This window comes from Accipiter gentilis, chromosome 3, assembly GCF_929443795.1.
Source record: "Accipiter gentilis chromosome 3, bAccGen1.1, whole genome shotgun sequence".
Classification (NCBI taxonomy): domain Eukaryota; kingdom Metazoa; phylum Chordata; class Aves; order Accipitriformes; family Accipitridae; genus Astur; species Astur gentilis.
In genome coordinates this window covers 48770200-48797603 of record NC_064882.1, presented here as the reverse complement: position 1 = coordinate 48797603, position 27404 = coordinate 48770200, and the positions used below count along the sequence as shown (strand labels likewise).

The 27404-nt window shown below is 72.5% G+C and overlaps 5 protein-coding genes across 8 annotated transcripts; 2 read left to right on the top strand and 3 right to left on the bottom strand.

Annotated features, from left to right (window-relative positions):
- Positions 1–165: 165 nt before the first annotated feature.
- On the top strand, positions 166–3079 carry MOGS (mannosyl-oligosaccharide glucosidase). The gene is made up of 4 exons (XM_049795679.1): positions 166–523; positions 670–890; positions 979–1172; positions 1253–3079. Exons 1-4 carry the CDS (start codon positions 175–177, stop codon positions 2958–2960), a joined length of 2472 nt encoding a protein of 823 aa, XP_049651636.1. The 5' UTR covers positions 166–174; the 3' UTR covers positions 2961–3079.
- A 219-nt stretch (positions 3080–3298) lies between these two features.
- WBP1 (WW domain binding protein 1) lies at positions 3299–5343 on the bottom strand. The gene is made up of 4 exons (XM_049796014.1): positions 5209–5343; positions 4966–5068; positions 4708–4869; positions 3299–4547 (listed from the first exon to the last, which is right to left on the bottom strand). The coding sequence occupies exons 1-4, from the start codon at positions 5275–5277 to the stop codon at positions 3889–3891; spliced, it is 993 nt and encodes a 330-aa protein (XP_049651971.1). The 5' UTR covers positions 5278–5343; the 3' UTR covers positions 3299–3888.
- Positions 5344–6049: 706 nt separating this feature from the next.
- INO80B (INO80 complex subunit B) lies at positions 6050–8132 on the bottom strand. The gene is made up of 5 exons (XM_049834406.1): positions 8013–8132; positions 7661–7859; positions 7374–7492; positions 6927–7108; positions 6050–6702 (listed from the first exon to the last, which is right to left on the bottom strand). Exons 1-5 carry the CDS (start codon positions 8056–8058, stop codon positions 6238–6240), a joined length of 1011 nt encoding a protein of 336 aa, XP_049690363.1. The 5' UTR covers positions 8059–8132; the 3' UTR covers positions 6050–6237.
- A 2870-nt stretch (positions 8133–11002) lies between these two features.
- On the top strand, positions 11003–16783 carry RTKN (rhotekin). Its single transcript, XM_049795013.1, is given in 13 exon segments — positions 11003–11257; positions 12813–13012; positions 13126–13187; positions 13402–13455; positions 13533–13650; positions 13814–13871; positions 13874–14040; positions 14118–14212; positions 14517–14623; positions 14971–15102; positions 15176–15341; positions 15447–15551; positions 16346–16783. Coding segments are annotated over 13 exon segments (1791 nt in total). The 5' UTR covers positions 11003–11086; the 3' UTR covers positions 16702–16783.
- A 460-nt stretch (positions 16784–17243) lies between these two features.
- On the bottom strand, positions 17244–24217 carry LOC126035880 (drebrin-like). Of its 4 annotated transcripts, none has more exons than XM_049794952.1 (15): positions 24121–24217; positions 22133–22185; positions 21940–22052; positions 21742–21816; positions 21052–21186; positions 20795–20872; positions 20487–20638; positions 20144–20198; positions 19982–20056; positions 19715–19835; positions 19257–19592; positions 18417–19154; positions 18186–18304; positions 17748–17820; positions 17244–17662 (listed from the first exon to the last, which is right to left on the bottom strand). In XM_049794952.1, the coding sequence occupies exons 1-15, from the start codon at positions 24204–24206 to the stop codon at positions 17562–17564; spliced, it is 2310 nt and encodes a 769-aa protein (XP_049650909.1). In that variant the 5' UTR covers positions 24207–24217; the 3' UTR covers positions 17244–17561. The 4 variants fall into 4 exon arrangements, with proteins under 4 accessions (XP_049650909.1, XP_049650898.1, XP_049650880.1 ...); XM_049794941.1 differs by having other exon boundaries at positions 18417–19294; positions 19397–19592; XM_049794923.1 differs by having other exon boundaries at positions 18417–19592.
- Positions 24218–27404: the final 3187 nt, after the last annotated feature.

Sequence of the window (27404 nt, the reverse complement as noted above, 5' to 3'; positions counted from 1 at the left end):
TTGTCCACTCGGGGCCGGGTTTGACGCGGGTGGGGGGGGCAGTGGAGGACCGACACTGCCGTTTCCCCTCCCGCCCGCCAGGGGGCGCCACTGCCCCCCCGCACCAGCGCGCCTGTCTCCCGCCGCCGCCGCCGCCGCGTCGCGCCGTGATGACGCCAACGGCGGGGACGGGTCATGGCGGGCGAGCGGCGCCGACGCGGCGGGGAAGGACCCCGGGAAAGAACCCGGGAACGCGGGACCCGGCGGGAACGGGAAAAGGAACAACAACGGGGATCGAGCCGGGGACGCACAGCGCTGGTGATAGCGGCGGCGGCGGCTGCGGCGGCGTTGGCCCTGGGCCTGGCGGCGGCTGAATGGAAACGGTGGAACGCGGCCGCCCTCCTCGTTACCCCCCACCCCGCTCCCCCCGCTCTTCCCCCGGGTTCTACCGGGCCTCTCGCCTCGCCCCAACGTTTCTGGGGCACTTACCGGCCTCACGTTTACTTCGGGATGAAGACACGCAGCCCACGGGCTCTCGTTACCGGTGAGGGATAGGGGCGGGAGCGGGGGCAGGCCGAGCCCCGGGGCAGGGCTTTGCCCTGCCCCGGGGCTCGGCCTGCCCCCGCTCCCGCCCCGAGAACCGAGGCTGAACCCCTGAACCCCCCCACTCCACCTCCCCGGTATCCCCAGGACTCATGTGGCTTCAGCAACGTGAAGGAGGCGGCAGCTTACGTCACACCTGTGAGCAGAGCGATGGTTTGTCGCGGTACGGCTGGTTGATGCACGACGGGGAAAATTTCGGGGTGCAGGAGATCCGTGACGAAGGATTGTTCTTGAAAACTGAATTCGTTAAACGACCGGGTGGGGAACACGGAGGGGATTGGAGTTGGCGCATCACCGCACGGATGGAGGTGAGGGGAAGAAGTAGAGGGGCTGCACCTGACGGGAGAATGGCCAGGCAGCCCCCTTCCTGACATCTCTCCTCTTCTTCCTCTGCAGGGCGCAGGCGGCCCGGCCCCCCTCCTCTCCCTCTTCTTCTACGTCGCCACGGACGAGCAGGGGACGCTGGAGCCGCACCTGGAGAACAGGACACGGCTGGCTGCCGTGATGGGGACGACGGAGGAGCTGGGACGCTTCACCCTCACCTTCCTCCGACCCATGGCAGAGAGCGGGGAGGACCCCAAATACGCCAGGTGCTTCACCACTGCGGCCCTGTCCCCCCCCGCCCCTCCACCCATGTCCCTGTCCCCTGACGCCCTCTCTCCCTCCACAGCTACAACTACCTGGAGGCGGCGAGCCCGGGGCTGCACCGCTTGACCGAGGTGGTGAGGAGCAGCCTGAGCGACCGCTTCGTCTTTGCCCCGCCGGGAGGGCCGCGTCGCCGCTTCTTCGCCGTTGACACCTTTCGGGGGCTGCCGGGGGAGCCCCCGCGCGGGCGCCTGCTGCTGCACCAGGTGACTTTGGAGCCGCCCGCTACGGTGGAGGTGACTTTCGAGTCGGGCAGCGTGGCGGGCCGGCCTGGGCGGCTAGCGGGTGGGGCGCTGTCGGCGGCGCTGGCGCGGCACGCGGCCACCTTTGAGCGGCGCTTCGAGGAGACCTTCGGGCTGGGCCGCAAGGGCTTCCCCCTGCCGCAACGACGCTTCGCCCAGGCTGCCCTCAGTGACCTGCTGGGGGGAATGGGCTACTTCCACGGGCGCTCGCTGGTGCAGTCCCCACTGCAGGAGCGCCCCGTGCCTGCCCCTGAGGCCACCCTCTTCACCGCTGTCCCCTCCCGCTCCTTCTTCCCCCGTGGCTTCCTCTGGGACGAGGGCTTCCACCAGCTCCTGCTGGCGCGCTGGGACCCGGCCCTGAGCCGTGAGGTGATCGCCCACTGGCTGGACCTGATGAATGCCGAGGGCTGGATCCCCCGCGAGCAGATCCTGGGGGAGGAGGCACGGGCCAAGGTGCCCCCCGAGTTCCTCGTGCAGCACAGCGAGACGGCCAACCCCCCCACCCTGCTGCTGGCACTGCAGCGGCTGCTGCCCTCTGCCCCCCTGCCCTACCTGCGCTGCCTCTTCCCCCGCCTGCGTGCCTGGTATGACTGGTACAACCGGACGCAGGCCGGACCCCTGCCCCTCACCTTCCGCTGGCGTGGCCGTGACCCCCAGCTCGAGCGCTTCCTCAACCCCAAGACACTGGCCTCAGGGCTGGACGACTACCCCCGTGCCTCCCACCCCTCGCCCGAGGAGCGGCACCTGGACCTGCGCTGCTGGATGGCGCTGGCCTCCCGGGTGCTGGCAGAGGTGGCCGAGCGGCTGGGGGAGCCGGCCAGGCCCTACTGGGAGATGGAAGAGGTGCTGAGCGACAACAGCCTGCTTGAGCAGCTGCACTGGGCCCCGGAGCTGGGTGCCTTCGCCGACTATGGCAACCACAGCGTGGCGGTGGGGCTGCGCTGGCAGCGGGTGGCACCGGCGGCCCCGGGACAGCCCCCCCCGGCCCCCCGGCTGGTGCGGGAGGTGCGGGAGGTGCCGCGGCCCCGTTTTGTGGGGGCCCTGGGCTACGTCAGCCTCTTCCCGCTGCTGCTGCAGCTCCTGCGCCCTGACTCGCCGCGGCTGCCCGCCATGCTGGCCGCCATGCGCAGCGAGCACCAGCTCTGGACGCCCTTTGGGCTGCGCTCCCTGGCCCGCGACAGCCCCCTCTACATGCAGCGCAACACCCAGCACGACCCCCCGTACTGGCGCGGCTCCATCTGGGTCAACGTCAACTACCTGGCCCTGCGGGCACTGCGCAGCTACGCCGACGCTGAGGGGCCGCAGCGGGAGCAGGCGGCAGAACTCTACCAGGAGCTGCGCCACAACCTTGTGGCCAACCTGTACCGGCAGTACACCGAGAGCGGCTTCCTCTGGGAGCACTACAGTGACAGCACCGGCCGCGGCCAGGGCTGCCATCCCTTCGCCGGCTGGTCCGCACTGGTTGTGCTGGTGATGGCTGAGGACTACTAGGGCCGCTGGGGTCGGCCGCGGCGCTGGCAGCTGCCTGCGCCACCAGCCCTGCCCATCTTTCTCAGGTGCAGGTGGAGGCACAGAGCCTACCTCCCCGAAAATAAACCTCCACCACCGTGGCCTGTTGCTGCCTCTGTCAAGGGGGCTCATAGCTCCAGCTACCTCCTCCCCCCTTCCTCCCCTCCCCAGCCTGGCACCAGGCTGGGGCAGCATCCCCCAGGCCAGGGTGGGGGGCCATGCCCCCTTGCTGTGGAGTTGGGGGGGGCCCAGCTCAGGCCTGTTGTCCACTCCCCCCGCCCCACAGTGTCCCCCACCAGGCACAGGGCTGCCGTACTTTCACATCTCTTTTAATGGTGAGAGAACGCTACGTGAACTGCCTGAACTGCCTGGCCCCTGGCGGAGATGGGTCCCCTCCCCCCGGCAGCGGCACTGGCCCCAGGGCCCACGGCACCGGCAGCACCGGGACAGGATAGGGTGGGCACAGGGCCCCCGGCAGCTGCAGCCCCCTGGAAGCAGTTCAGAGGGGAGGGGGCTCCGGCGGGACCACGCCAAGAGTGGGGCCACCCCCTCGGGGCCCAGCTGTGCTCCATGAGGTACTGGACATGATGGGGCACGGGGCAGGGGAGTCAGTTGGGGCGAGGGGCCCCCGGGGGCTCTGTCTTAAGAGTCCAGACCCCGGGGCAGCACCGGGAGCAGGAGGGAGAAGGCAGCCCCCACTGGAGTGCCACCTGTCCTGCTCCACCCCACACCGGGCACCCTCTGAGCAGGGCGGGGGAGGGAGGGGGGGGGGGGGTGTTACCCCTGCTGCACCCATCCCCCCCCCAGCTGCTCCAAGGTGGGGACGGGGGACGGGGGAGCAGACAGCAGGACGGGGCCAGGCAAGCGAGCAGGCAGTGGGGAGGGCAGGGCGCAGCCGGCGGGTGCCAGCTCAGACAGGCAGGGCAGGCGAGCTGGGGCCCTCACCGCCCCCCTGGCCCGGCAGCCCACAACGGGAGGGGGGCGCAGGGCCAGCCTTGCCCAGGAGGTGGGTGCCCTCGCCCTCACCCTCCTCCTCCTCCTGGCAGCGCCCCACCTCGATGCCCGAGTCCCCCGTCAGGCGCCGGTGCCGGAAATGCTCGCTGCCGCTGCCACCTTCCTCCTGGGCCGCACCACCCTCCTCCTCCTCGCCCTCCTCGATGTCAGAGCAGGGGTGGCAGTCAGCCTCGAAGAAGTCCACGGTGGAGGAGAAGAGGGCGTGCTTGTGCGGGGCCCCACGGGCTGGTGCCTCCTCGGGGGGCAGATCCCAGCTGGTGCCAGTACCGGTGCTGCTGGTGCCACCCTCCTCGCTGGGCGTGCTGGCCCGGCTACGTTCCGTCTCGTCCGTCACCTGCACCGAGAGCGAGGTGCTGCTGGGGGACGTGGCGCAGCTCGACTCGCAGGAGCAGCTGGTGTAGTTCTCTGAGCTGGGCGAGAGGGTGAGGCTGCTGGAGCCCAGGCGGCCGCGGGGCCCACTCAGCTGGGCCAGGATGGCGCTGTACGGCGGCGGCGGCGTGCTGGGCCGGTGAGCCACCTCCTCATAGGCAGGCAGCTTGAAGGAAGCCAGCATCCCTGTGAGAGGGGAGCAGGGGGGTGCGTGGGTCAGGGCAGCCCCCCAGGACCCAGGCTGCCACTGGGACCCGCCCCCAGAAGGAGCCTGGGGGGAGGGACGTGGGGCTGGAGGAGGGACACGGGGAGGGGGACACACACGGGGGGGGGGCCCCTCACTCACTGAGGTCCATCATGGAGGCGGGGTAGTTGCAGGCACCGTGGTAGGCGATGAGGTTGATCTCCCGCTGCCGCTGCTGCTGCTGCAGGCGCAGCTTGGCCCGGCGGTGCCGGTAGGCGCAGCAGCAGCTGAAGAGGATGAGGATGGTCCAGAGGAGCCAGAACCCTGCGGGGAGCAGAGCGGGGTCACCTTCCCCTCGAACCGCCCCCCCCCAAACCCCACACGGCAGGGAGTGAGGCCGCAGCCCCCGCCCGCACTCACACCACAGCTCGTAGTAGTAGGTGCAGCAGCCGGTCTCCCCGCAGCAGTGCCCGGTCTCGCACACGTAGGGCTGGTTGTTCACCCCCGGGCAGTACTCCCGGGCCTGCGGGCACAGCCACACCGTCACGCCGGCCGGGAAGGGGGCCGCCACCCCGGTCCCGGGGGTCCGCGTCCCAGCCCGCCGGCAGCAGGGCCGCCCCCCCCCGGTTACGGCTCCGGCCCCGGTCACGGTTCCGGCCGTACCTGCTGGTGCTGCCGGCCCAGCAGCGCGGCCCAGGCCCCCTCGGCGCCGCCGCTCCCGGGCCGCTCCATGGCGCCGCCTACAGCCTGCCGCGGCCCCGCGCCGGCTCGGCCGCCCCGGCCCCGGCCCCCGCCGCCCGCAGCAGCAGCCGCTGCCCCGTCGCCGCCGCCGTCGCCGCCATCCCGGCCGCCCGGCCCGCCGCCGCCTCCCGGGCCGCAGCCTCCGCCGCCGCCATCACGCCCGGGCCGAAGCTCCCGCCCCCTGACGCCGCCGCCGCCGCCCAATCCGACACCGCCTCGCCGCCACCAGCCAATCGGCGCCGCCGCCGCCGCCCTGCCCCCGCCAATCGGGCGCCGTCTGCCCGCGCCTCACGCCCAACAACAGAGACAAAGGGACCGAGCCCCACCCCCGCCAGGATTGGCGGCCACCGCCGCCAACCGGAGGCGGAGCCCCGCCCACCCGGCGGTGACTGACGGGCGCGCGGGCCAACAACGGCCTCGCCGCGCGCCGCCACGCCCGACGAAGGGGCGCAGCCACGACCCTGGTGCGTGATTGGCGGAACGGCCGACCAACCAGCACCACCGCACTCTGCCGGGCAGAGCCCCAGCCAATGAGCGCTGCGGCAGAGATCTTCCCGCTGCCCCGCCCCCGAGATCGGCGAGCCGCACCATAACGCCGCCCGTGGAGGGGTGGGGAAGTCGGGCTGTCCCATAGCCCCCGCCGGTGGTGGTGGGGGCGGACTGTCCCATAGCCCTCCCGGTGGGGGGGGGCCGGATTATCCCATAGCCCTCCCGGTGGGGGGGGGGCAGGGTCTCCCCCCTGCCCGGCGGACCCACACACGGCTCCTTCTCCAACAGCCTTTAATGAGCTCCGCGGCACCGGGCAGCGGCACCACCGTAGGACCAGCCCCAGGACCCCCATCACTGTCCGGGGAGCCCCCCGCCTCAGTCCCCACTGGGGCTGCCCCACAGCCCCCGGCCCCCCTTCTGTCCATGGCGGAGGGGCCGGTGTGTGTGTCCCCTCTCCCCAGCCTACGCTGCGGCCTCCTGCAGCTGGAGGTTCCTCCGGTAGCAGGCCAGGCTGCAGAGCGGCAGGCCGGTGCGGGAGCAGGAGTAACGCTTGTGGTTGGAGCAACCGGCGACGCCGCAGAGGACTGGGAGTGGCACAGGGGGGGCCGGGGTGGGCAGCAGCGGCAGGGCCATGCCTGCAGGGAAGGAGACGGTGATGCGGTCGGTGGCGTTGCAGTAGTGGACGACGGGGCAGGGGGCTTGCTTGGCCTTGCGCTCTCGCAGCGTCTTCACCTTGGCCTTGTTGGTCTTGGTCAGGCGCTCGATGGTCTGGTTCTTGTTCTCCTCTGCCTTCTTGGCCGCCTGCAGGCGCCGCTTGCGGGCCCGCTCCTCCCGCTTCACCAGCATCTCCTCCGTCAGCTCCTTTGCCTTGTAGCCCATGGGTAGCTCTAGCAGTGGCTGGCTCTGCTGCTTGTGCAGGAGGGCTTTCTGCGGGGGTATGGGGGCACTGTCACAACCCCAGACAGGGCCCTCCCTGCCCCTGCGAGGGCTCCGACCTGGCTCCCCACCAGTTCTGGGACCTCCGCAGCACACCATCTCACCCGAGCGGGCAGCCAAGCCAACACAGTGTTGGGGCCACCAGGCCTACGGCCCCGGCAGGCCGGGCTGCACCCCTCAGCCCTGCCCCAGGTGGCTCTGTGGCCCCCCCTCACCTGTCGGGCTGTCAGCAGTGACTCATCCACTTCCTTCTTGAGCTCCCCGTTGTCATCTAGCTCACCCTTCTCCAGGGCATCAAGCCAACGCTCTTCCTCCTCCTCCTCCTCCTCGCGGGCAGGAAAGCAGCTTTCCGAGTCCAGGTCCGGCAGGGGCGAGGGGTCCAGGTTGCTGTCCTCATCTGGGCCGGGCAGCGGGGAGGAGAAGAGTCACCAGGAGGGGGGATTGTAACCCCCAATGCCGTGACAGAGAGACTCATGCTGTCCCGGGCAGCAGGACCAGCCCGCAGGAACCGTCCCTGCCCCCTCGGAGGGGACCAGGGTGTCCTTGCAGGCTCCTCCTCCAGCCCCAGCCCTCCAAGGCCTCCCCACCATCCTCCCTTTCAGCCAAACCCTCCCTCGCAGCCCCCTGCCGCCCGCATCGGTGCCGCTACCCCCGGGGCTCACCCAGCCAGGCCCGGTACTGCTCGATGGGCACCCCCTCCGTGGGCTCCTCTTCTTCATCCACCACCATCAGCGGGGAGGGCGAACGCGGCGCCTCGGGGACCACTGTGAAGGTGGGCACACTACGGAGAGAGAGCGCGGGGGAGCCGGTGAGGCCGGGCTGGGCCAACCGGGACGTGGGGGACCTGACCCCAGCAAGGGTTGGACATGGGGACACCCATCCAAGCGAGGACCGTGGTGCCTGTGGGGTGGGGGAGGAGACCGGCCGGCCCCCCCCCGGCCCCCCTCACCTCTTGGTGCCCAGGATCTGCCCCCCCAGCTTGATCTTGAGCTTGAGCTGAGGCTTGCGCAGGCCGGCGGCGGGCTCGGGGGCCGGGGGGGGGGGCGGCCCCACCGCCTCGTGGTGGTGCTTCTTCTTGTGCTTCTTCTTGTGCTTCTTGTGCTTCTTCTTGTGGGAACCGTGTCCGCCGCCCGCCTCGGCCTCTTCCCCTGCGGGGGACGACGACGACGACGACACACAGCCGTTAGACAGGCCCGGGGGAGCCGCCACCCGCCCCGGTCCCGGTGGGGAACGACAAACGGGGCCGTAGCTGCGGTTCCCTGGCTGCCCCAGCCCCCCCGGACCGGACCCGGAGCCCTCACCGTGCTCGCCGCCCTCCATCCTGCCGCGCCGCCAGGCCTTGCTCATCCGGCGTCGCCGGTGCTGGTGTCCCGCCGTGTGGGGGAACCAATTCCGGGCGGACCCACTTCCGCCCGGCTCTGCGGAACACAGCCGGTATGGGCAGGGGAGGGTGTGGCGCCGCCGCCGCCATCTTTGAAGTGGGCAAGGGGGGTGGGGTGGGGTGGGGTGGGGGAGCGCTGCCCGGGCGGAAACCGCCCCCGCGGGCTCAAAGGGCCCGCGGAGGCGGTTTCCGCCCGGGCAGCGCGCGCCTCAGGGCTGCCCGTGGGCACGCGCCGCCGGTGCACACGCGTGTGCGCACCCAGCCCGCGCGGCCCTGCGTTAATTAGCACGTGCACAGCCCCCCCGTCCCCCCCCCCTCCCCCCCGTCCCCATCCCCACAGCTGCCCGCTCTGACTGGGACCATTGTCCCGCCGGTGCCAGGAGCTGCCCGGTACCGGCTCCGGCACCAGCCCCGGCTCCCGCCGGTCACCCCGGCGCTCCCCGGGGAGCTTTGCACCCGTGCGGGTCGGTCGGTGGCGGCCGGGATCGGTGCCGTCCCTTCCCTCCCGCCACTCCGGTGCGTCCCGCCCCCGTGCCAGGTGCGGCAAGGCCGGGGAGGGGTTTGCTCCAGGCTTGGAGTCGAGGAAACGTTCCCGCGGCACCGGTACCGGCACCGGCACCGGCACGATGTTCTGCCGCAACCAGCGGAGCCGGGTGACGGTGGCCCGTGGCTCGGCGCTGGAGATGGAGATCCGCCGCGGCCGCTGCCGGCTCAGCCTCCTGGCCGACTCTGCGCAGGTACGGCACCGGCACCGGCACCGGTGCTAGCACCGGCGCCCAGGCCGGTCAGGCAGGCAGGAGGACGGGCAGGACGTCGGCAGCCGCTCCCCTGCTCCCGGCACCCGTCACCCTCGTCCTGCCCGTCACGCCGGCAGCACCGGCCGCCACCGGCCCAGCCGGGATTTCCCGCCACACCAGCCGGCTGGCAGAGCGGGAATCGCCTGTGCCCCCGGCATGGCCGCCCTCGCCACCGGCAGCGTGCCAGGGCGGCGTGGCGGGACCGCTGTCCCGGCACCCCCTGGCTCTCCCGCTGATGCCCAGACAGGGGGGGCCGGCTGGGCCCCCTGTTCTGGGGTCCGGTGGGGTGCCGGGGCGGGGGCCTCGGCGGGAGCCCCGCGGGGCCGGGGTCTGGCGTGGCGCATGGCGACACCGCACGAGGGCCGGATCCGCGCCGGTGCCCTTCGTGGGCTGCGGGGTCCCGGGGAGGGGTCTGCGCTGGCGGGGGGCTCCGGGCCGAGGGAGAGGACGGGGCTGGGGGAGCGGGACCCTCGCCCACCCCCCACCGTGCCCGAGGCGCAGGGGGGTCTCGATGCCCGGTGACCCGGTACCGGCTGCACTCGGGGGTTTGGATCTGAGTGCACCTGGGGGGGACCAGTCGCCAGTACCGGCCACACATGGGGGGGGGGGGGGGGTCTCAATGCGCCCGGGGGGGCCCGGTCGCCCGGTGCCGGCCGCACTCGCAGAGGGGGGATCCCCCCGCCAGGGGACCCCCGGCCCCGGTATCCCGGAGCCGCCGTGTGTGGGGGCGGGCGGGGGGCGGCCCCTGTAAGCGGAGCCGGCGGAGGAATGGCGGGGAGGGGGGGGTTGGGGGGGGGGGGCGGGCCGGGGGCGGGCGGCCGCCGCCGCCTTCCTGTGCGCGCCGCGGCGGAGCGGCGGAGCGGGAGCGGCGGAAGGTACCGGGGGGGGGGCACGCGCTGCTGCGCCCACCGGGGCCGGTAGGGGGCGGCGGGCGGCACCGGGACCGGCTCGGCGCGGGGGAGGGGGGGGGGGCTGTCCCGGTGTCGGGACTCCGTTCCCTCCCCTCCCGTTCCCCCGCCGGTGTCGGTACCGGTACCGGTACCGGTGTCCCGTTCCCTCCCCGCACCCCGATCCGTCCTCCTGCTCCTCAGCCCGACCCCCCCCCAGCTCGAACCGGCGCCGGCCTCCCCCAGTCCTGCCCCCCTCCCCCCCCGCCTGCTGCACCCCAACCCCTGCACCCCCTCGTCCTGCACCCCAACCCCTGCACCCCTCTTCCCATCCCTGTGCCCCCCCCGTTCCTCGCACCCCGATCCCCGCAACCCCCTCCTGTCCCCTGCACCCCGTCCCGGCTGCTGTCCCCCCTCCCCTGCACCCCCCACTCTGCACCCCTTGTCCTGTCCCTGCCCCCCAACCCCTGCACCCCCTGTCCCATCCCCGCGCCCTAACTCTAACCCTCGCCCCCCCTTCTCAGCACCCCTTTTCTCGTCCCCTGCACCCTCCGTCCCGTCCCTGCACCCCATCCCCGGCACCCCGTCCCCCTCCCGCTCCCCTTCCCCAGCCCCCCCCGTCCCCTGTCCCATCCCGTCCCCCCGTTCCCTCCCCTTCTCCCATCCCCACACCCCAACCGGTGCCTGCACCCCATCTTGTCCCCTGCACCCCATCTCCTGCGCCCCTTCTCCTGTCCTTCATCCCCCGCGCCCTGTCCGGTCCCTGCACCCCGTCCGCAGCACCCCTTGTCCCATCCCTGCACCCCATCCCCTGCACCCTGACCCCCGCACCCCTTGTTCCCATCCCCCGCACCTCATCCCGTCCCCCAACCCCTGCACCCCTTATCCCACCCCTGCACCCCCTCCTCTGCACCCCGAACCCTGCACCCCGTCCTGCCCACGCACCCCCTCCCCTGCACCCCACCTTGTCCCCCGCACCCCATCCTGTCGCCCATCCCCTGCACCCCTGATCCCCTCCCTGCACCCCGCCGTTCCCCTCTCCCCCTTCCCCCCTTCCCAGCCCCCCCCCCCCCCCCCCCCAGCCGCCCCCGCTGCCCTTTCCCGCACAGTGTCCGGTTGTTCGGCGGGAGGGGGCGGCCGGTGCCCGGTGGGGAGGGGAGGGGAAGGGGTGGGGGGGGCAGCCGGTACTCGGGGGGGGCGATGAAAGGGCCCTTTTCTCTCCGCAGCCGTAGTGGGGGGGGGGAGGCAGAAAGACCCGACTCCTGACGGCGCTGGATGCAGTGGGGTCCACGGGTGGGGAGCCGGGGTGGATGCGGGAAACCCCCCCCACCCCCCCCAGCCCCCCCAGAATAACCGGGGGGGTCCCGGTGGTCCCGATGGAGGTGGCGGGGAGGGGGCAACGCCTTCAGATGCAGGAGAAGCTGCGGATCCTGGAAGATCTCAACATGCTCTATATCCGACAGATCGCCATTAGCCTCCAGGTAGGAATTGGGGGCCCCCACCGGGACCCCCCGGGACCCTCCGGAGCTCCGGACCCTGGGTTCCCTGGGGTCCGGGGCTCCAGGGGATCCCGGGGGGTCCTGGGAAGGTAGAGAGCACTCCCCACCGATCCTCTCCTTGGGGGGAGCATCCCCCCACATCCCACCAGGGGGGTCCTCTGGATGATGGGGGGGTGGTCCTGGCAGGTTGGGGGGGGGAACGAGAGTTCCCGGTTGCTGCCACCCCCCCCTTGCCCGCTGCTCGGGGTTATTTATAGCAGGCGGTGACGTCACTGCGGCTCCATGGGCAGGGGGCCCGGGGGGGTGCAGGCAGCGCGGGGGGTGCAGGCAGCAGCCGGTACCGGAATGGAGCAGCAACCGGTACCGGCAGTGAGTTGGGGGTCTGGGGGGAGTGAGGGGGGGGGAGCCGGTCAGTGTGTGTGTGTCCCCCCGCGCTGGGGGTGTCTGTGGTACCCGGGAAGTGTGGCACGTCTGGGGGGGCACGTGGCAAATCTGTGGGGCATGTGGTGCATCCGTGGGGCACGTGGTTCCCCCGTGGGGTGCACGATATATCCGTGGGGCACGTGGCACGTCTGGGGGATGCATGGCAAATCTGTGGGGTGCGTGGCACATCCGTGGGGTGCATGGTGTACTTGTGGGGTGTGCTGTTCCCCCGTGGGGGTTCACGATGTATCCGTGGGGTGCACGGTTCCCCCGTGGGGTATGTGATGTATCCGTGGGGTGCATGGTTCTCCCGTGGGGTATGTGATGTATCTGTGGGGTGCACAGTTCCCCTGTGGGGTACGTGATGTATCTGTGGGGTGCGTGGTTCCGCCGTGGGGTACATGGTGTATCTATGGGGTGTGTCATTCCCCTGTGGGGCACATGCTGTATCTGTGGGGTGTGTGGTTCCCCCGTGGGGTACATGATGTATTCGTGCAGTGTGTGGCTCCGCCGTGGGGTACACGCTGTCTCTGTGGGGTGTGTGGCACATCTGTGGGGTGCATGGTTCCCCCACAGGGAACGTGATGTATCTGTGGGGCGCGTGGCACATCTGTGGGGTACGCTCTGTCTCTGTGGGGTGCACGACTACCCTGTGGGCTGTTGGGGGGCAGTGGGGCTGCAGCCCCCAGGGCTGGGGGCCATTCTGGGGTGGTGGGATGGGGACCCCAGCAGGTGGCTGTGGGGTGGCCGGGGAGGGGGACCCCCAGGAGCCGGTGGCTGCGTGGCTCTGGGGGGGCGCAGGGTGTTCATTTGGTGGCTGCAGCGAAGGCTGGTTTGGGGTGGGTGGACCGGTCCCCACCAGTGGGAGCGGAGCTGTGCGGCGGTCCCGGTGTCCCCTCCTGCGCTTGGGGCGCCCCCTGAGCTGCGCTGAGCCAGGGGTGCGCATCTGGGACCCCCCCCCCCAAACCGTGCAGACCTGGGGGTGGCTGGGTGGCTTCGTGGCAGCCCCAATCCGGACCCAGTGGGAGGGACACCCCCCCCCCCCCCCACTCCCCTGCCAGCTCTGTCCACGCAGCCCACCCCCCCCAGCCCCATTCCCCCCGCTCCTCCCCAGGACACGGAGATCCAGCGGAAGATGGAGCGGGAGCTGCGGCTGCGGGAGGGGGCCTGCAAGCTGCTGGCTGCCTGCAGCCGTCGGGAGCAGGCGTTGGAGGCTGCCAAGAGCCTCCTGGTCTGCAACAGCCGCGTCCTGGCCTACATGGCCGAGCTGCAGCGCAGGAAGGAAGCGCAGGTGCTGCGGCGGACGGCCAGGCGGTGAGCATCCCCGGGTGTGTGTGGGGGGGGGGGGGGGGGGGGATGATGAGGGGGGGGGATGCTGCTGGGGCGGCCGTCACAGCTCCCACCCTGCTCCCCGCTTCCCCACGCAGCCCCTCGGACGCCGGCCCTGCGGATGAGCGTCTGCCCTGCCGGGGCACCGTCTGCGTCTCAGGTATGGGGACGGCGGAGGGGGGGTCCTGCCGGCTGCCCCCCACCATCTCCCTCCGGGGTGGAGCGGGTGCGCCCAGCACCGTGCACACTCCCGTGGTGGGGGGCTGGTGGGGGGGGGGTCCTGGGTGCAGGTGGCCACCGAGGGGCCCTTGGGTGTCCCCATGGGGCCGCCCCGGGGGGGCTCAGCCCCCCTCACCACCCACCTCCTGCCCCAGACCTGCGCATCCCGCTGATGTGGAAGGACACGGAGTACTTCAGGAACAAGGGAGGTGAGTGGGGGTGTGGGGGGGCAGCATCGCCACCCCCACCCCCACCACTGCCCTGACACCCCCCCGCCGCCCCCCAGAACTGCACCGCTGCGCCGTCTTCTGCCTGCTGCAGCTCGGGGCGGAGATCCACGACACCCCCATGGTGCTGGTGGACCGGACCCTCACCGACATCTGCTTCGAGAGCGCCGTCCTCTTGTGAGCGGGTGCTCCCCGGGGGGACCCCTGCCCTCTCCCACCTCCCCCCGGGAGGGATCCCCAGCCTGTGGGGTGGCACGGAGGGTCCCGGGCTGGGCGGTGGGGCAGGGAGGGGTGTCCCCCCCACACTCCACGGCCACCCCGCTCATCCCGTGCCCCCCAGCTCAGAGGCCGGACCTGACTTCGAGCTGAAGGTGGAGCTGTACAGCGCGGGGCTGGCGGGGGGGGGGCGGCGCAGGGCAGCACCCCCAGGAAGCTGGCCACCCGCCTCAGCACCTCCCTGGGACGCTCTGCCGGCAAGCGGGTGCGCGCCGCCATGGACGGGGGTCCCGGCAGCCCCCCGGGTAACGGGGCCACCAGCCCCCTCCTGCTGCCAGCCCCCAGCGTGCCGTGAGTACCTGTCCCTCCACTGTCCCCCCCTCTGTGTCCCCTTATGCCCCCCCTCCCCTCACCCGCCGTCCCCCCAGGGGTCCCAAGTTCCATCTGCTGGCACACGCCGTCCTCTCCCTGGCCGAGGTGCAGGACGGCTTCCGCACCCACGACCTCGCCATCACCAGCAACGGTGAGCGTGCGGCACGGCGCGGCACGGGTGATGGGGCTGGGGTCCTGGCAGGGTGGGGAGGGAGGGGTCTGGGGACTGATGGAGTGCGGGGAGAAGGGTCTGGGGGGTCCCGGGTGGGTTGGAGGGGAGAGGAGTCTGGGGGCCCAGTGCGGTGGGGAGAGGGGTCTGGGGGCTTGGCGTGGCGGGGGGTGGGTTTGGTGGGGAGATGGGTCTGGGGTCCCGGCAGGGTTGCGGGGGGTTGTGGGGTGTGTGCAGGTGGGGGGTCCGTGCCCAGGCGCCCCAGGCGAGCGTGCCCCCCCCCCAGAGGAGAGCTCCTTCTGGCTGCCCCTCTACGGCAGCATGTGCTGCCGCCTGGCTGCCCAGCCCCGCTGCATGGCCGCCCCGGTGACGAGCGGCTTCCTCCGGCTGCAGGTGAGCGCGGGAGACGGGGACAGGAATGCGACAGGGGTGGGGACGGGGACATGGACAGGGATGGGGACAGGGACGGGATGGGGACAGGGAGGAGGATGGCGACGGGTGGTGGCACGAGCCCACTGGGTCTCGGCAGTCCCTGCTGGTGGGCTCTGGACCGGGGTGGGGATGGAGAATGGGGGATCCCTGTGCTGGGGAGGGGGCTGTCTCCATCCCCCCAGGCCGGGCAGGGGATGGGGTGCGGTGGGGCTGGGGGTCCCGGTAGGGCTGGGGATGACCCCGGGGGACTGGGGTGGCACGGTGCCCGCCGGCGCCTGCCACGCTGACGGTGCCATCTCTACGGGCAGCAGCCGGGGGCCGAGGCACAGAGCGGGGCCCGTCTGTACTGCGTCCTGCGCGGCACCGACCTCCTCTGCTACCGCGGTCCCGGCGAGGCCGAGGCCGGGCTGGAGCCGGCACTCACCATCGCCGTCAACAAGGTACAGCCGGGGCGGCTGGGGGGCTATGGGGGCCATGGGAGGCTGCAGGGTCTAAGGGCTGCCGCCACCGCAGGAGACCCGCATCCGCGCGACAGAGCGGGAGGGGCGCGGGCAGCCCCACGGCATGGCCGTCACCAACCGCTACGGTGGCGAGGAGGTGACCCACACGCTGCTGGCCGAGAGCCGGGCCGAGGCGCAGCGATGGATGGAAGCCTTCTGGCAGCACTTCTACGACATGAGTGAGCGCGGACGGGGGAGGCGCAGTGGGACCCCCCAGCCCGGCGGGACCCCCAACCCAACAGGACGCAGTCGCGGTGGCGCTGACCCCTACCCCGTGCCCCCAGGTCAGTGGAAGCAGTGCTGTGATGAGCTGATGAGGATCGAGGTGCCGCCGCCGCGCCGGCCGCCCGCCATGCTGCCCCGGCAGGGCTCGCTCTACCACGAGATGGGTGAGCGCTGGGGCCGGGGGGGACTGGGGGGGCTCTGCCTCTGTCTCCTTCCTTTCTGCTCTCCGCTAACCTTCTGCCAGGCGGCCCCGTCCTCGCCGCCCTGGCATCTCCCTAATGTCGCTGTTCTCTCCACTGCCTCTCTGTCCCCGCCATCTCTCTCTCTGTCCCCCCCCCCCCCCCCCGTGTCCCCACTCCTGCCTTCCTCTGTCCTCTCCTGCCTTCCTCTGTCCCTGCTGTCTCTCTGTGTCGTCCCCCCATCTCTCCGTCCCCCCATCTCCGGTGGCTCCAGCCCTGCCCGGCCCGGCTGTGCCCCCCTCCGCCTGCGAAGGGCTCCTGCTGCAGGATAACGCCGTCTCGGCGGAGATCCGAGCTCTGCTCTCCTCCTATTACAGCGACAGGTGACGGGCAGGGGGCCGGCGGGGTGAGCCCACCGTGCCACGGCCCGTGGCACCGCTGGGGACGGCCGTGGGGATGGCCCGGCCACGGGGCACATCCTGGCCATCTTGGCCACGTCCCACTTGCCCTGGCTCCGGTGCGTGTCCCAGCAGCCACAGGGCACGTACCGGGCCACGTCCCAGCCGTGGGGCAAATCCCGGCCACCTTGGCCACAGAGCGTGTCCTGGCTGCCCCGGCTCCGGTTCACGTCCCGGCCATGGGACACATCCACCAGCCGTGGGGCACGTCCCTGCCATGGGGCCGCCCCGTCCTGGCCGTTGGCGGGTCCCGTCCCCACGGCGCAGGAGCAGGACGGGGGTCCGGGGGGAGTCCGGCTGACCCCCCGCTTTTCCCCACAGCTATTGATCCGGCCGACGACATCGAGGCGGTGACGGACATCCTGACGCGGCGGGCGGGGGGACGGGTGCCGGGGACCCCCCCGTGGGTCTCCCTCTTCGAGGGCCCCCCCCCGCGTGCCCCTCGATCCGGCCGGGCGGGCAGCCCCAGCCCCCCTGCCCGCCGCCCCTGGGGCCGTCCCCGCACCCTCTCCCTCGACGCCAAGCTCAGCACCCTGAAGGGACGGGGGTCCCGGCAGGCAGCCCACCCCCCACGGCCCTCGCCTCCCAGCTCCGGTTCCTCCAGCAGCGGCAGCAGCAGCCCGGTCACGGACCATAACCCCCCCATGCCCCCCAGCCCCCTCCAGTCCCGGGTCTGAGCCTGGGGACCTGCAGGACCCGGGGCGGGGGGGGGCATGACCCCCACCCTCCAGCCCCCAGGGTGGCTGTGGAGGGGTGACACTGCAGGGGGTCGTGCTCGGGGGGGGGGGGGGGGGGGCGGTCAGGGGCTCCCAGCTTCTTTTCTTGGGGAGAAACTGGAATTTCTGCCACCCTGTGCTGGGGGGGGGCCGGGGGGCCAACACTGCCATTGCAGGGTGACCTCAGGGCTGAACCCACCCAGAATTGGGGGGGGGGGAGGGGGGGCTGTTCCCCCCCCCAGCGTGGGTGCTGGGGGCTGACCCCCTCCCCTTGTAGTGTGGGTGCTGGGTTCCCCCGGGCGGGGGGGTGCTCAGGGCAAACCCCCATGTACAGTGGGTGCGGGTCTAACCCTGGGGTGGGGGGGGCGTGCAGGGACCCCCCCAGCTCCACTTTCCCTCACCTCTAACCCTGGGGGCAGCCCCTCCTGGGAGGGGGGTGCAGAGTCCCCTGGCAGGGACCAGCCCTGGCCCCCCCAGGCCAGGGACCCAAAGCTGCCACCTCATTAATATGCATTAAAATTTATTTAACAGCTGCTCTGTCTGATTGGGGGGTGGCTGAGGGTAAGTGGGGGGGGGTGTCTGTGCCCCCCCCCCGTGCTGACACCAGTGAGGTGGGGGGTGGGGGCACCAGCTCCCCCCCAAAGCTGCTTATTGGGGTGCAAACCAGGGGTTTTGGGGGTGGGCTGCAGCTGCAGCCCCAGTGCTGGGGGTGAGTGGGGGGGGCTGTGATGTGTGGGGAAGGGGCTCCAAGGGGGCACAGGACTGGTGGCCGTGGTGCCATACAGATGACTCCCCCAAGTGGCTGCCGGCCCCCACCCCGGCTACACGGCGTGGGGGGAGAGGTCCTCGTCCTCGGTGGGGGGGCTGGTGCCCCCGGGCAGCTGCGGGTGGGGGGTGTCTCGGGCCAGCAGCAGGGCGAAGCCTGGGCAGAGAGAGGGATGGGGGCTGAGCTGGGCAGAGGGGTACTGGGGGGGTGTATGGAGGGGGGGTATGGGGTTGGGGGGTACCTGGCTTGGTTTTGTGCAGGGGCTGCGGGAGGAGGATGCTGTCGTCCTCGTCTCCCTGCAAGACAAGGGGGCCCTGAGGGGTCCCCAGGATGCCCAGCCATGCCTGTGCCTGTCCCCCTGCCCAGGGGACTCCCCCCAGCCCCACCACCCAGCCCTGCCCCTGACTCCAACCTCATCCTGCCCCCCCCAGCATTGTCCCCCACACCCTGCCCCCCAACTTCAGCCTCCAGTCCTGTCCCATCTCCCCCAGCCCCATCCTGACCCCAAGAACCAACCCCCCAGCCTTATCCCCCACCTGCCCCCTCCCAGCCATCGCCCCCAGTCCCAAAACCATCCTCCCCCATCCTCAGCCCCCAGCCCCGTCACCCCTCAGCCCCACGCCGCCCCCAGCCCCGTCCCGCCACCCCCAGCCCCACGCTGCCCCAACCGCTGCCATACCTGCCTCGGGGGGGGGTCCTGCTCCCAGGGGGCCGGCCAGCCCCCCTGCTCTTGGCCCCCAATGCTGTTGTGCCCCGAGTCACCCCAGACTGGCTCCTGCCCCTGCTGCCCCACAGGCCCTATGGGGAGAGGGGCAGGCTGAGCCCCACGCCAGCCCCCACATCTGGGCAGGGGGTCTGGGGTGCAGGAATCAGCCCCACCAGACCCATACGGGGGTCCCCTGCCACCCACCTGGCTGCGGTTCCTGGGGTGCCAGGCAGGGAAGGGCTGGATCCTCCGGCAGGCTGGGGGGGCTGGGGCTGCGCGGGGGGGTCCCGGTGTGGGGCACCGGGGCAGGTGTCAGCCCGGGTAAGGGGGAACCCCCCCGGGGGCTCGGGACCCCCTCGCCTGTCCCCGCCAACAGCCCCAGAGACACCCATGCGGGGGGGCTGGGGAGGGGGTAGGTGTCCAGGGGGGGTCCATCCTCATCCTGGGAGGTGCCGGGGGGGCTGGGGGGAGGCAGAGTCACAGCCTCCTCGATGCCAAGAGGGGGCTGCCAGGGGGGGCTGCCGGGGGGCCCCAGCCCGAGAGTGCTGCAGGGGGGCAGCGGCTCTGCCCCACAAGTGCTGTCAGGGGATGCCGACCCAAGAGGGCCAGGGGGGCACCCCGTCCTGGGGGGACTGGTGGGGAGCAGGGACCCTGGCCCAGGCACATCAAGGGGGGACCCTGCCCCTGCTGGGCTGGCCAGAGGGGGGGGTCCTGTCCCCACAGGGCTGGGGGCGATCCCCATGGTGGCACAGGGAGGGAGCTTTGTCCCTGTGGGGCTGGTAGCATGGGGTGGCCCTGCCCCGGCTGGGCTGGGGGGGCTCCCCAGGGTGGCACAGGGAGGGGTCCCCCTTCCCACAGCGCCTGTGGGGCTCCCGGTGAGGGCAGAGGGAGGGGTCCCCCTCGCTGTGGGGCTGGTGGGGGTCCCAGTGGTGGCACATTGAGGTGTCCCTGTCCCCATGGGACCGGGGGGGCTCCCCAAGGTGGCACAAGGAGGGGTCCCCCTCCCTATGGGGCTGGTGGGGGTCCCAGTGATGGCACATTGAGGTGTCCCTGTCCCCATGGGGCTGGGGGGGCTCTCCAAGGTGGTACAAGGAGGGATCCCCCTCCCTATGGGGCTGGTGGGGGTCCCAGTGGTGGCACATTGAGGTGTCCCTGTCCCCATGGGGCTGGGGGGGCTCCCCAAGGTGGCACAAGGAGGGGTCCCCCTCCCCGTGGGGCTGGTGGGGAGGGGAGGCTGGGGTCGGTGGGGGCTGGGGGGGGGTGCAGCCCTGAATGCCCCAGGGTGGAGGGGTCCGGGTGAGGGTGGGGGGTCCGGCCGGCGGAAGATGAAGGCTGACTCCGTCAGGCTGCGCTGGTACCGCAGGAATGGCCGACGGGCACCTGGGGCACGCACGGGGCAGGGGTCAGCAGCCGGCCCTGCCCGCCCGGGGGGGCAGCGACCCCCACTGCTGCCCCACACCCCCGGACCTGGCCTCGTCACCTCCCGCCATGGGGGCACCTACCGGTCCTGGTGCCAACGGGGGATGCTGGCAGCGGGGTGCCAGAAGTGGACCCCGAGCGTTCGCGTTGCCGGAAGAAATCCCGGGGGTTCTGCGAGCGCTGGGAGACCAGGACAGCCGCCTCCTGCCGGCATGGAGACCCGTCAGTGGGGCCACGGCACGGCCGTGCGGCACCACGGCACGGCTGGCGGGGTGCTCGGCCTGCGGCACAGCCTGTGGCACGGCTGGGGGCACACGGGGCAGGACGGGGCGCTCGGCCCCGGCACTCACGGCCGCCTTCTCGATGGACTCGCTGCGCCGGCCGCGGTCCCGCATGGCCTCCTCGTGCTCCCGCTGCTGCTGCTCCTGCAGGCACGGAGCACAGTGGGGCAGCCCACGTTCCCCCCCCCCCCCGGCCCCCCCGGCCGCCCCCAGCCCGGCTGCCTCGCTCACCCATCGTGCCTTCTCCTTCCTGCGCTCCTCCGCCTCCAGCCGTGCCTGCTCCTTCCTGCGAGGGCAGGGAGCGTCAGAGGGGGCACGGGGGGAGCGGCCGTGGGGCGCAGGAGCCTCTGGGTCCTGCTGTGGGTCTCCGTGCTCGGAGCCACGTGGGACTGGGGGCACTGGGATGGGGAAGCTGGGGGTGCGGTGGGCTGGGGGTCCCACCATGGGCACCCGTGGTGAGAGTGCTTGCTGATGGGGCTGGGGGCGCTGTGGGGTGCAGGGGGCTGGGGGTCCCACCATGGGCACATGTGCCAGGGCCAGGCTCACGGGTCCCGTCCCGTGCCCCTGCCCTCACCGCTGCTCCTCGATCATCCGCTCCTTCTCCCTGAAGCGGAGCTCGCGCTCGGCTGCCTCCCGCCTCTCCTCTTCCATCCGCTCCCGCTCCCAGCGCTTGCGCTCCTCCAGCGCCCGCCGCCGCTCCTCCTCCTTGCGTTGCTCTTCCTCGCGCTGTGGCCGCACCGCGCTCAGCACCGGGACCCCCGCCGGGCTCAGCCCCCGGTACCCTCATGGCCTGAGCCAGCAGCCGGGACCCTGGTCCCGGAGATGCCGGGGGGGCTCTCAGGGATTCACCCATGCCCCCCCGCCATGCCCCCTGCCCCTCACCTCAGCCTGGGCCCAGAAGGAGTCCCGCTTGGTCCGGTGGATCTCCAGCGCCGGGTTGGTCTTGCGGTAGTTGGTGCCCTGCGGGGACCGAGCCGGGGTCTCAGGGCAGGAGCCCCGGGGCCCCTCCCCAGCCACAGAACCCCCAGGGAGGGCACTGGTAAGGGTGGGCGAGAGCCCCATCACCCCACCAGGTGCCCTCCTGGCTGGTCCCCATCCCCATGGGCACCTCACCCCCCCCCTCGGGACCCCCAACTCACCACCAGCTCCTGGGCATCTGGGGGGGGCACCCTCCTGGCGGGGGCGGCGGTGGGGGCCATCTGTGCCAGCGCTCGGCTCAGCCCCTCCTGCGTCACCTCCTCAGCGCGGCGGGCGCTCAGCACCACGCTGGCCTCCTGCCGCCGAGACGGGACGGCGTCATCCCCCGCCCTGAGCACCCACAGCCCCCCCCCCCATGCTCTACTCCCCCCTGGGACAGATTTGCAGCCTCCCCAGGGAATCCTGGCGCCATTCCCTTGCCCGAGCTCGCCAGCTTCAGATGTGGGGCTGGATCCAGATGTGGGAGCCAGATCCAGATGTGGGAGCCAGATCCAGATGTGGGAGCCAGACGGATCTCTGGGGGCTGGGACATGGGAGCAGAAGCGGGGGGGGGGGGGGGGGGCACAGGATCCCACCAAGCAAGGGCAGGATCCGGCCAGGGCGGGTGGGGGGGGGGCAGGGAGCCCAACCACAACCCCGGATCGTCGGCCAAGGCTGGGAACTGGGAACAGCAGTGTCTGAGTCAGCAGAGCCAGGAATGCACCCGGCGCAGCAAGCAAAGGTCGGGGCTGGCTGGGATGGGGGGGGGGGACAATACACAAGGGGGCACGGGACCCAGTTCCCAGCCCCGGTGCCCCCCTTTGGGGGGCACCGGGGCTGGGAACTGGGTCCCGTGCCCCCCATAAACTCACCCTAAAGAAAGCTCTGATGGCGGGCAGATGCGCAGCACACGCCTTACGTTGGGACTCCGGTGCCTTCTCCCCGACCTGGCACCAGCATGCACTGCTTAGGCTGGGACCTCGTGCCATGTCCCTGTCCCCCGGGATCCCGGGCGGAGGGGTAGGATGTTCTGAGCACCGACACCCCCCCCCCCAAGCCCTGCTACTCACCCAATTGATGAGGACGATGCGGTGAGCGCCGGTGCTGGGGTCTTGGAGACGGCACAGCCCGTACATGATGCTGGTGATGGAGAATTTTTCAGCCAGCTCATCCGGACCCCCAGCTACAAGGAGGAGGCGGTCAGGGGAGGTGGGCACAGTGGGACCCCCCAGTACCCGCCCCAGCGACATCGCTCCCCGTTACCTCCGGAGTCCAGGAGCTTGAGGTCATGGTGCTTCTCATAGGCAAAGACGGCCCTGAGGGGGGAGAGGGGGGTCGGGTTGGGGGTTGCAGCGGAGCAGCACGGGCAGCTGCCCTTGTCCTGGCAAGGTCACCTGTGGCCGGCAGCACGGCCACCCGGACGTCCCCGGCTGTGGCAGGCGGTGGCCACCGACCTGCTCTGGGCAGCGCCGGCCGGTGGGTGCCCCCCCCCCACCCAGGGCAGCGTGGCCGGTGGCAGCGGCTCTCCTGGGGGAGGGAGCTGGGAGCTGCCCCGGGGAGAACTTTGGGGGGGCCGGGGGGAGGCAGCCCGGGGACCCGCCAGCCCAGGGGCACCCCCCACCCCGTGCCGCCCACCCGGGCTTGAATTCGTGGAAGTGCCGCCGGCAGCATCCGCCCTGGGGACAATGGGGCCGCGGGAAGTGCCGCAGCAGCACGGGGCCCCCCCCGGCCCCCCCCCCGGCTGCCCCTGGCCTGAGCCCCCGAGGGCGATGCTGGTGTCACCCGTCACCAGGCTGGCACCTCGCAGGGTGCCCGGGTCCCCTCCCCACCGGCCAGGCAGACCCCGACCCGCCGGCCCCGTCCTCCCCTTGCCTGCCCAGAGAGGGGGGGAGCAGCCCTGGCCCCCCGGCTGTGCCGGGACCCCCTGCCCGTGGCTGTTGCCGGGGGGTAGGCTCTGCGGCCAGGGACCCCTCGCTGGCGGAGGCCCCGGCCGGGCATTCCCCATCGGCTCTGCCGCCTCTTTGTCTCCGCGTGGCTCCGATTACACGCGCATGTGGCGGCACGCCGCGCGCCGTGCCGGCTGGGACACGGCCCGGATCTGGGAGCACACGTGCAGCACGGCACGAAATGGCATGGCACGGCACGGCACGGCGTGGCACGAAATGGCACGACAGGGCAGGGCACGGCGTGGCAGGGCATGGCACGAAACGCCACGACAGGCCGCAGCACGCTGGCCGCACGCGGCCGGCCTGTCCGGCGGCAGGCGCGGGTGCCGGAGCTGGGCCAGCCGAGGTCCGGCGCGGCGGCACGCTGCCCGGGATGGCGGTTTGGGGGCAGAGGGCAGCGCCCGGGCGGCCCGGGGGCCGAGCGAGCCCGGTGTGCTGCCGCGGGGCGAGGGGCAGCGGCTGCGGGGGCCGGCGCAGCCCCGCGGCCGTCGCCCCCCCGCCCCGATGTCAGCCCGGTGGGGCGAGGCCCCCCCCGGCCCCGGCCGCCGTGCCGGGAGGAGGCCGGTTCCGGCCCCGCGCCCGCGGCACCGACACGGGACCGGCCCGGGACCCCCGCGGGCGGGACCCTGCGCCCCCTCTTTTCCCCCCCGGGGGGCTGCCCGGGCAGGGTGGGGGGTGCAGACGGGCGGGGCGCCCCGACCGCCCCGGGCACCCCCGGGTGCGTCCCGGCCCCTTCCCCAGCCCCGGCCCGCCGGGGACCGGCGGCAGGAGCCGGTGCCCGGCCGCAACCCCCCCCCCCCCCCCCCCGCCCCGGCAGTGCCCCCTGTGCGGTCTCCCCCCCCCCCGCCCCCGTCTCCGGGCCGTGCCCCGGGCGGCGGCGCCGCTCCCAGCCCGGCGGCGGCGGGGCCGGGCGGGGCGGGGCGGGACCGGGCGCCCGGTTCCCAGAGCGGCTCGGCGGGCGCAGCGGCGGGCGGGGCTCAGCCCCGGGACCGCGGGCCCGTCCCGGCAACCCCTACCCCGGCACCCCCCACCACGCGTCCCGGCCGGGTGTCCCGGACCGCCGCGTCCCCCCCGCCCCGTCCCGGTGCCGGTGTCCGGTGTGTCTCGGAGCCCCCCACCCCGTGCCGGTACCCGGTGGCCGTTCCCGGTGGCCGGTAGCCGTTCCCGGTGGCCGTTCCCGGTGCCCGGTGCCTATTGCCGGTGGCCCGTGCCGGTGGCCGGTGCCCATTCCCGGTGGCCGGTGGCCAGTGCCGGTGGCCGTTCCCGGTGACCGGTGCCTGTTGCCGGTCCCGTCCCCAGTCTCACCAGTTGGTCCCGGCCCGGGGGTTGCCCACGTCCTCCTTGGCCGCCAGCAGCGCCAGCCGGTGCCGCTCCAGCCCCGGGGCCGCCATCCCGCGCCCGCCGCCCCTGCGCCCGCCCCGCCCCCGCCCCGCCGCCCACGGGCGGGACCGGGCGGCACCGGGCGGGGCGGGGGGCGGTGGCGGCGGCGGCGGCGCCGGGCGGGCGGGCGGGCGGGGCGGGGACCCGCCGCCCGGAGGCAACCGGGACACCCGGCACCGGGAGGCGGACGCTGTGCCAGGGTCCCACAGCGGGACAGGGGTGCTGTGCCGGGGTCCTGCGCTGGGACACGGGTGCAGGTCTCAAGGTCCCACGCCAAGACATGGGTGCAGTGCAGGATCCTGCACCGGGACGTGGGTGCTGTGCCAGGGTCCTGCGCTGGGATGAGGGTCCCACAGTGGGACAGGGCTGCTGTGCCAGAATCCCACACCAGGACATGGGTGCTGTGCAGGGTCCTGCACCGGGACGTGTGTGATGTGCCAGGGTCCTGTGCTGGGACACGAGTGCAGGCCCCCGGGTCCCACACTGGGATGTGGGTGCTGTGCAGGATCCCACACTGTGATGTGGGTGCTGTGCAGGGTCCCACACTGGGACGAAGGTGCTCTGCCCAGGATCCCACACTGGGATGTGGGTGCGGTACCAGGGTCCCATGCTGGGACATGGGTGCTGTGCCAGGATCCAGCACTGGGAAGTGGGTCCCATTGGGATGTGAGTGCTGTGCAGGGTCCTGCACCAGGACGTGGGTGCTGTGCCAGAGTCCTGTGCTGGGGCAAGAGTGCAGGTCCCAGGGTCCCACACTGGAATGTGGGTGCTGTGCCAGGGTCCCATGCTGGGATACGGATGCTGTGCAGGATCCTGCACCAGGACGCTGGTGCTGTGCCAGGGTCCTGCACTAGGATCAGGGTCTGACACTGGGACAGGGGTGCTGTGCAGCGTCCCATACCGGGATGTCGGTGCTGCATCAGGGTCCTGCGCTGAGATGTGGGTGCAGGTCTCAAGGTCCCACAGCAAGACATGGGCGCAGTGTAGGATCCTGCACTGGGACATGGGTGCGGTGCCAGGGTCTGGCACTGGGATGAGGGTCCCACACTGGGACATGGGTGCTGTGCCAGGGTCCTGTGCTGGGACATGGGTCCTGTGACAGGGTCCTGTGCTGGGACATGGGTGCTGTGCAGGGTCCCACACCGGGATGTGGGTGCTGTGCAAGGTCCCATGCTGGGGCATGGATGCTGTGCCAGGATCCAGCACTGGAAAGTGGGTCCCACTGGGACGTGGGTGCTGTGCAGGTCCCAGAGGGACAACATGCGGGACTGCAGGCAGGGCCATGTGGGCAAGCTGGGATGCAGGATGCTCAGCCCAGGCTGGGGCTGGCGTTGGGGGGGGTCCCTGTCCCCTGTCCCCCCATCGGGCACCAGCGGCCCCATCCTGGAGAAGCTGCGCTCGGCCCGTTCCCTTATTTGGTCACCGCGGCCTCCAAACCCCAAAGCCCCAGAGAGGGAAAATATTCACCGTGGCTGGAAAATGGGGCCCTGGGGCTGGGGGTGTCCCCAGGCTTCCCCTGCCCACGAACATGAGCCCGGGGGGCCCGGGGATGCCCCCAGCCCAAGGCCAGGTCCCATGTGCCTCAGCCCCCCCCAAGCAAGGGGACCCCTCTGCTGCAGCCACCAACCCAAGGCCACCAGCCCATAGTGGCCACTAACCCTCCAAGATCCCCCCCCCCGCCATCGCCCGCTGCCCAGGGCCTGCACCCAGCCTGCCGCCCGTCCTGGGGGTCCCGGTGGGTCCTGGGGGTCCCGACGGAGGGTCATGGGTGCTGGGGTGGGGTGGCAGGACCGTCACGGTGCTGGCGCGGGGGGAGCCGTCGGCAGCCTGTCGGGGGGGGGCAGGATCAGACCCACGGTGGGCACAGCCCAGCTCCCCGCCGGGCCCTGGGATGGGTGGGGGGCCATGGGGCTGGGGGTGGTGCTGGGGACACGGGGCAGTGCTGGGGGGACACGGGGCAGTGTTGGGGACACGGGGCAGTGCTGGAGACTGGTGCTGTTCCTGGTGTCGCTGGTATGTACTGAGCGCTGTGGTGTCACTCTTCCCAGTCGTGCGTACTGGTACTGGTTGCTCATGGTGGTGTGCACTGGTGAGAGGTGGGCGCTGGCTCTACCGGGAGGCTGGTCTGCGGGGGGTGAACGGTGCCACTGGTGCCACTGCTGTCGCTGGTGGTGCTGGTGTTGCTAGTGTCACTGCTGTCAACAGTGTCGCTGCTGTCACCAGTGTCGCCGGTGTCACTGGTGTCCCTTGTGCCGCTGGTGTCGCTGGTGTCGCTAGTGTTGCTGGTGTCACTGCTGTCACCAGTGTCGCTGCTGTCACCAGTGTCGCCGGTGTCGCTGGTGTCCCTGGTGCCGCTGCTGTCGCTGGTGTCACTGGTGTTGCTAGTGTCGCTGGTGTCACTGCTGTCACCAGTGTCGCTGCTGTCGCTGCTGTCACCAGTGTCGCCGGTGTCGCTGGTGTCCCTGCTGTTGCTGCTGTTGCTGGTGTCGCTGCTGTCACTGGTGCTGCTGCTGTCGCTGCTGTCACCGGTGTCGCTGATGTCGCTGGTGTCCCTGGTGCTGCTGGTGTCGCTGCTGTCACCAGTGTCGCCGGTGTCGCTGGTGTCCCTGGTGCTGCTGCTGTGGCTGCTGCCGCTGCTGTCGCTGCTGCCGCTGGTGTCACTGCTGTCACTGGTGCTGCTGGTGTCGCTGCTGTCGCCAGTGTCACTGCTGTCGCCGCTGTCGCCGCTGTCGCCGGTGCCGCCGGTGTCCCCGCTCTCTCCCGCGGGTGGGCGGGGCGTGGGAGAGGGGCGTGTGCCCGGCCCCGCCCCTCGCGAGGGGCGTGGCCGCCGAAGGCAGCCGGCCGCGGAGGGGGGCGGGGGGGCGTGTCCGGGGGCCGGCGGGGCGGGGCGGGGGGGGGGGGGTTTGTGCTGAGGGAGGGAGGGGGGAGCAGTCACGTGTGGCGCGGCGCCCCCTGGCGGCGCTCCTTTGTCCGCGCGCGGGCGGGGCCGCGGCGGGGCGGTCGCGGATTGGCGGCAGCGGGGCGGGGCGGGGCGGGGCGGGGCGGGGCGAGGCGGGCGGCCCGGTCCCGGATTGGCGACGGCGGCGGGGCGGGGCCGGCGGGGCGGGGCGGAGCGGCGAGACGGGCGCGGATTGGCGGCGGGGCGGGGCGGGGCGGGGTAACGGGCCCGGGCGGCGGCGGGCGGCGGGCGGCGGAGCGGCCGAGCGGCG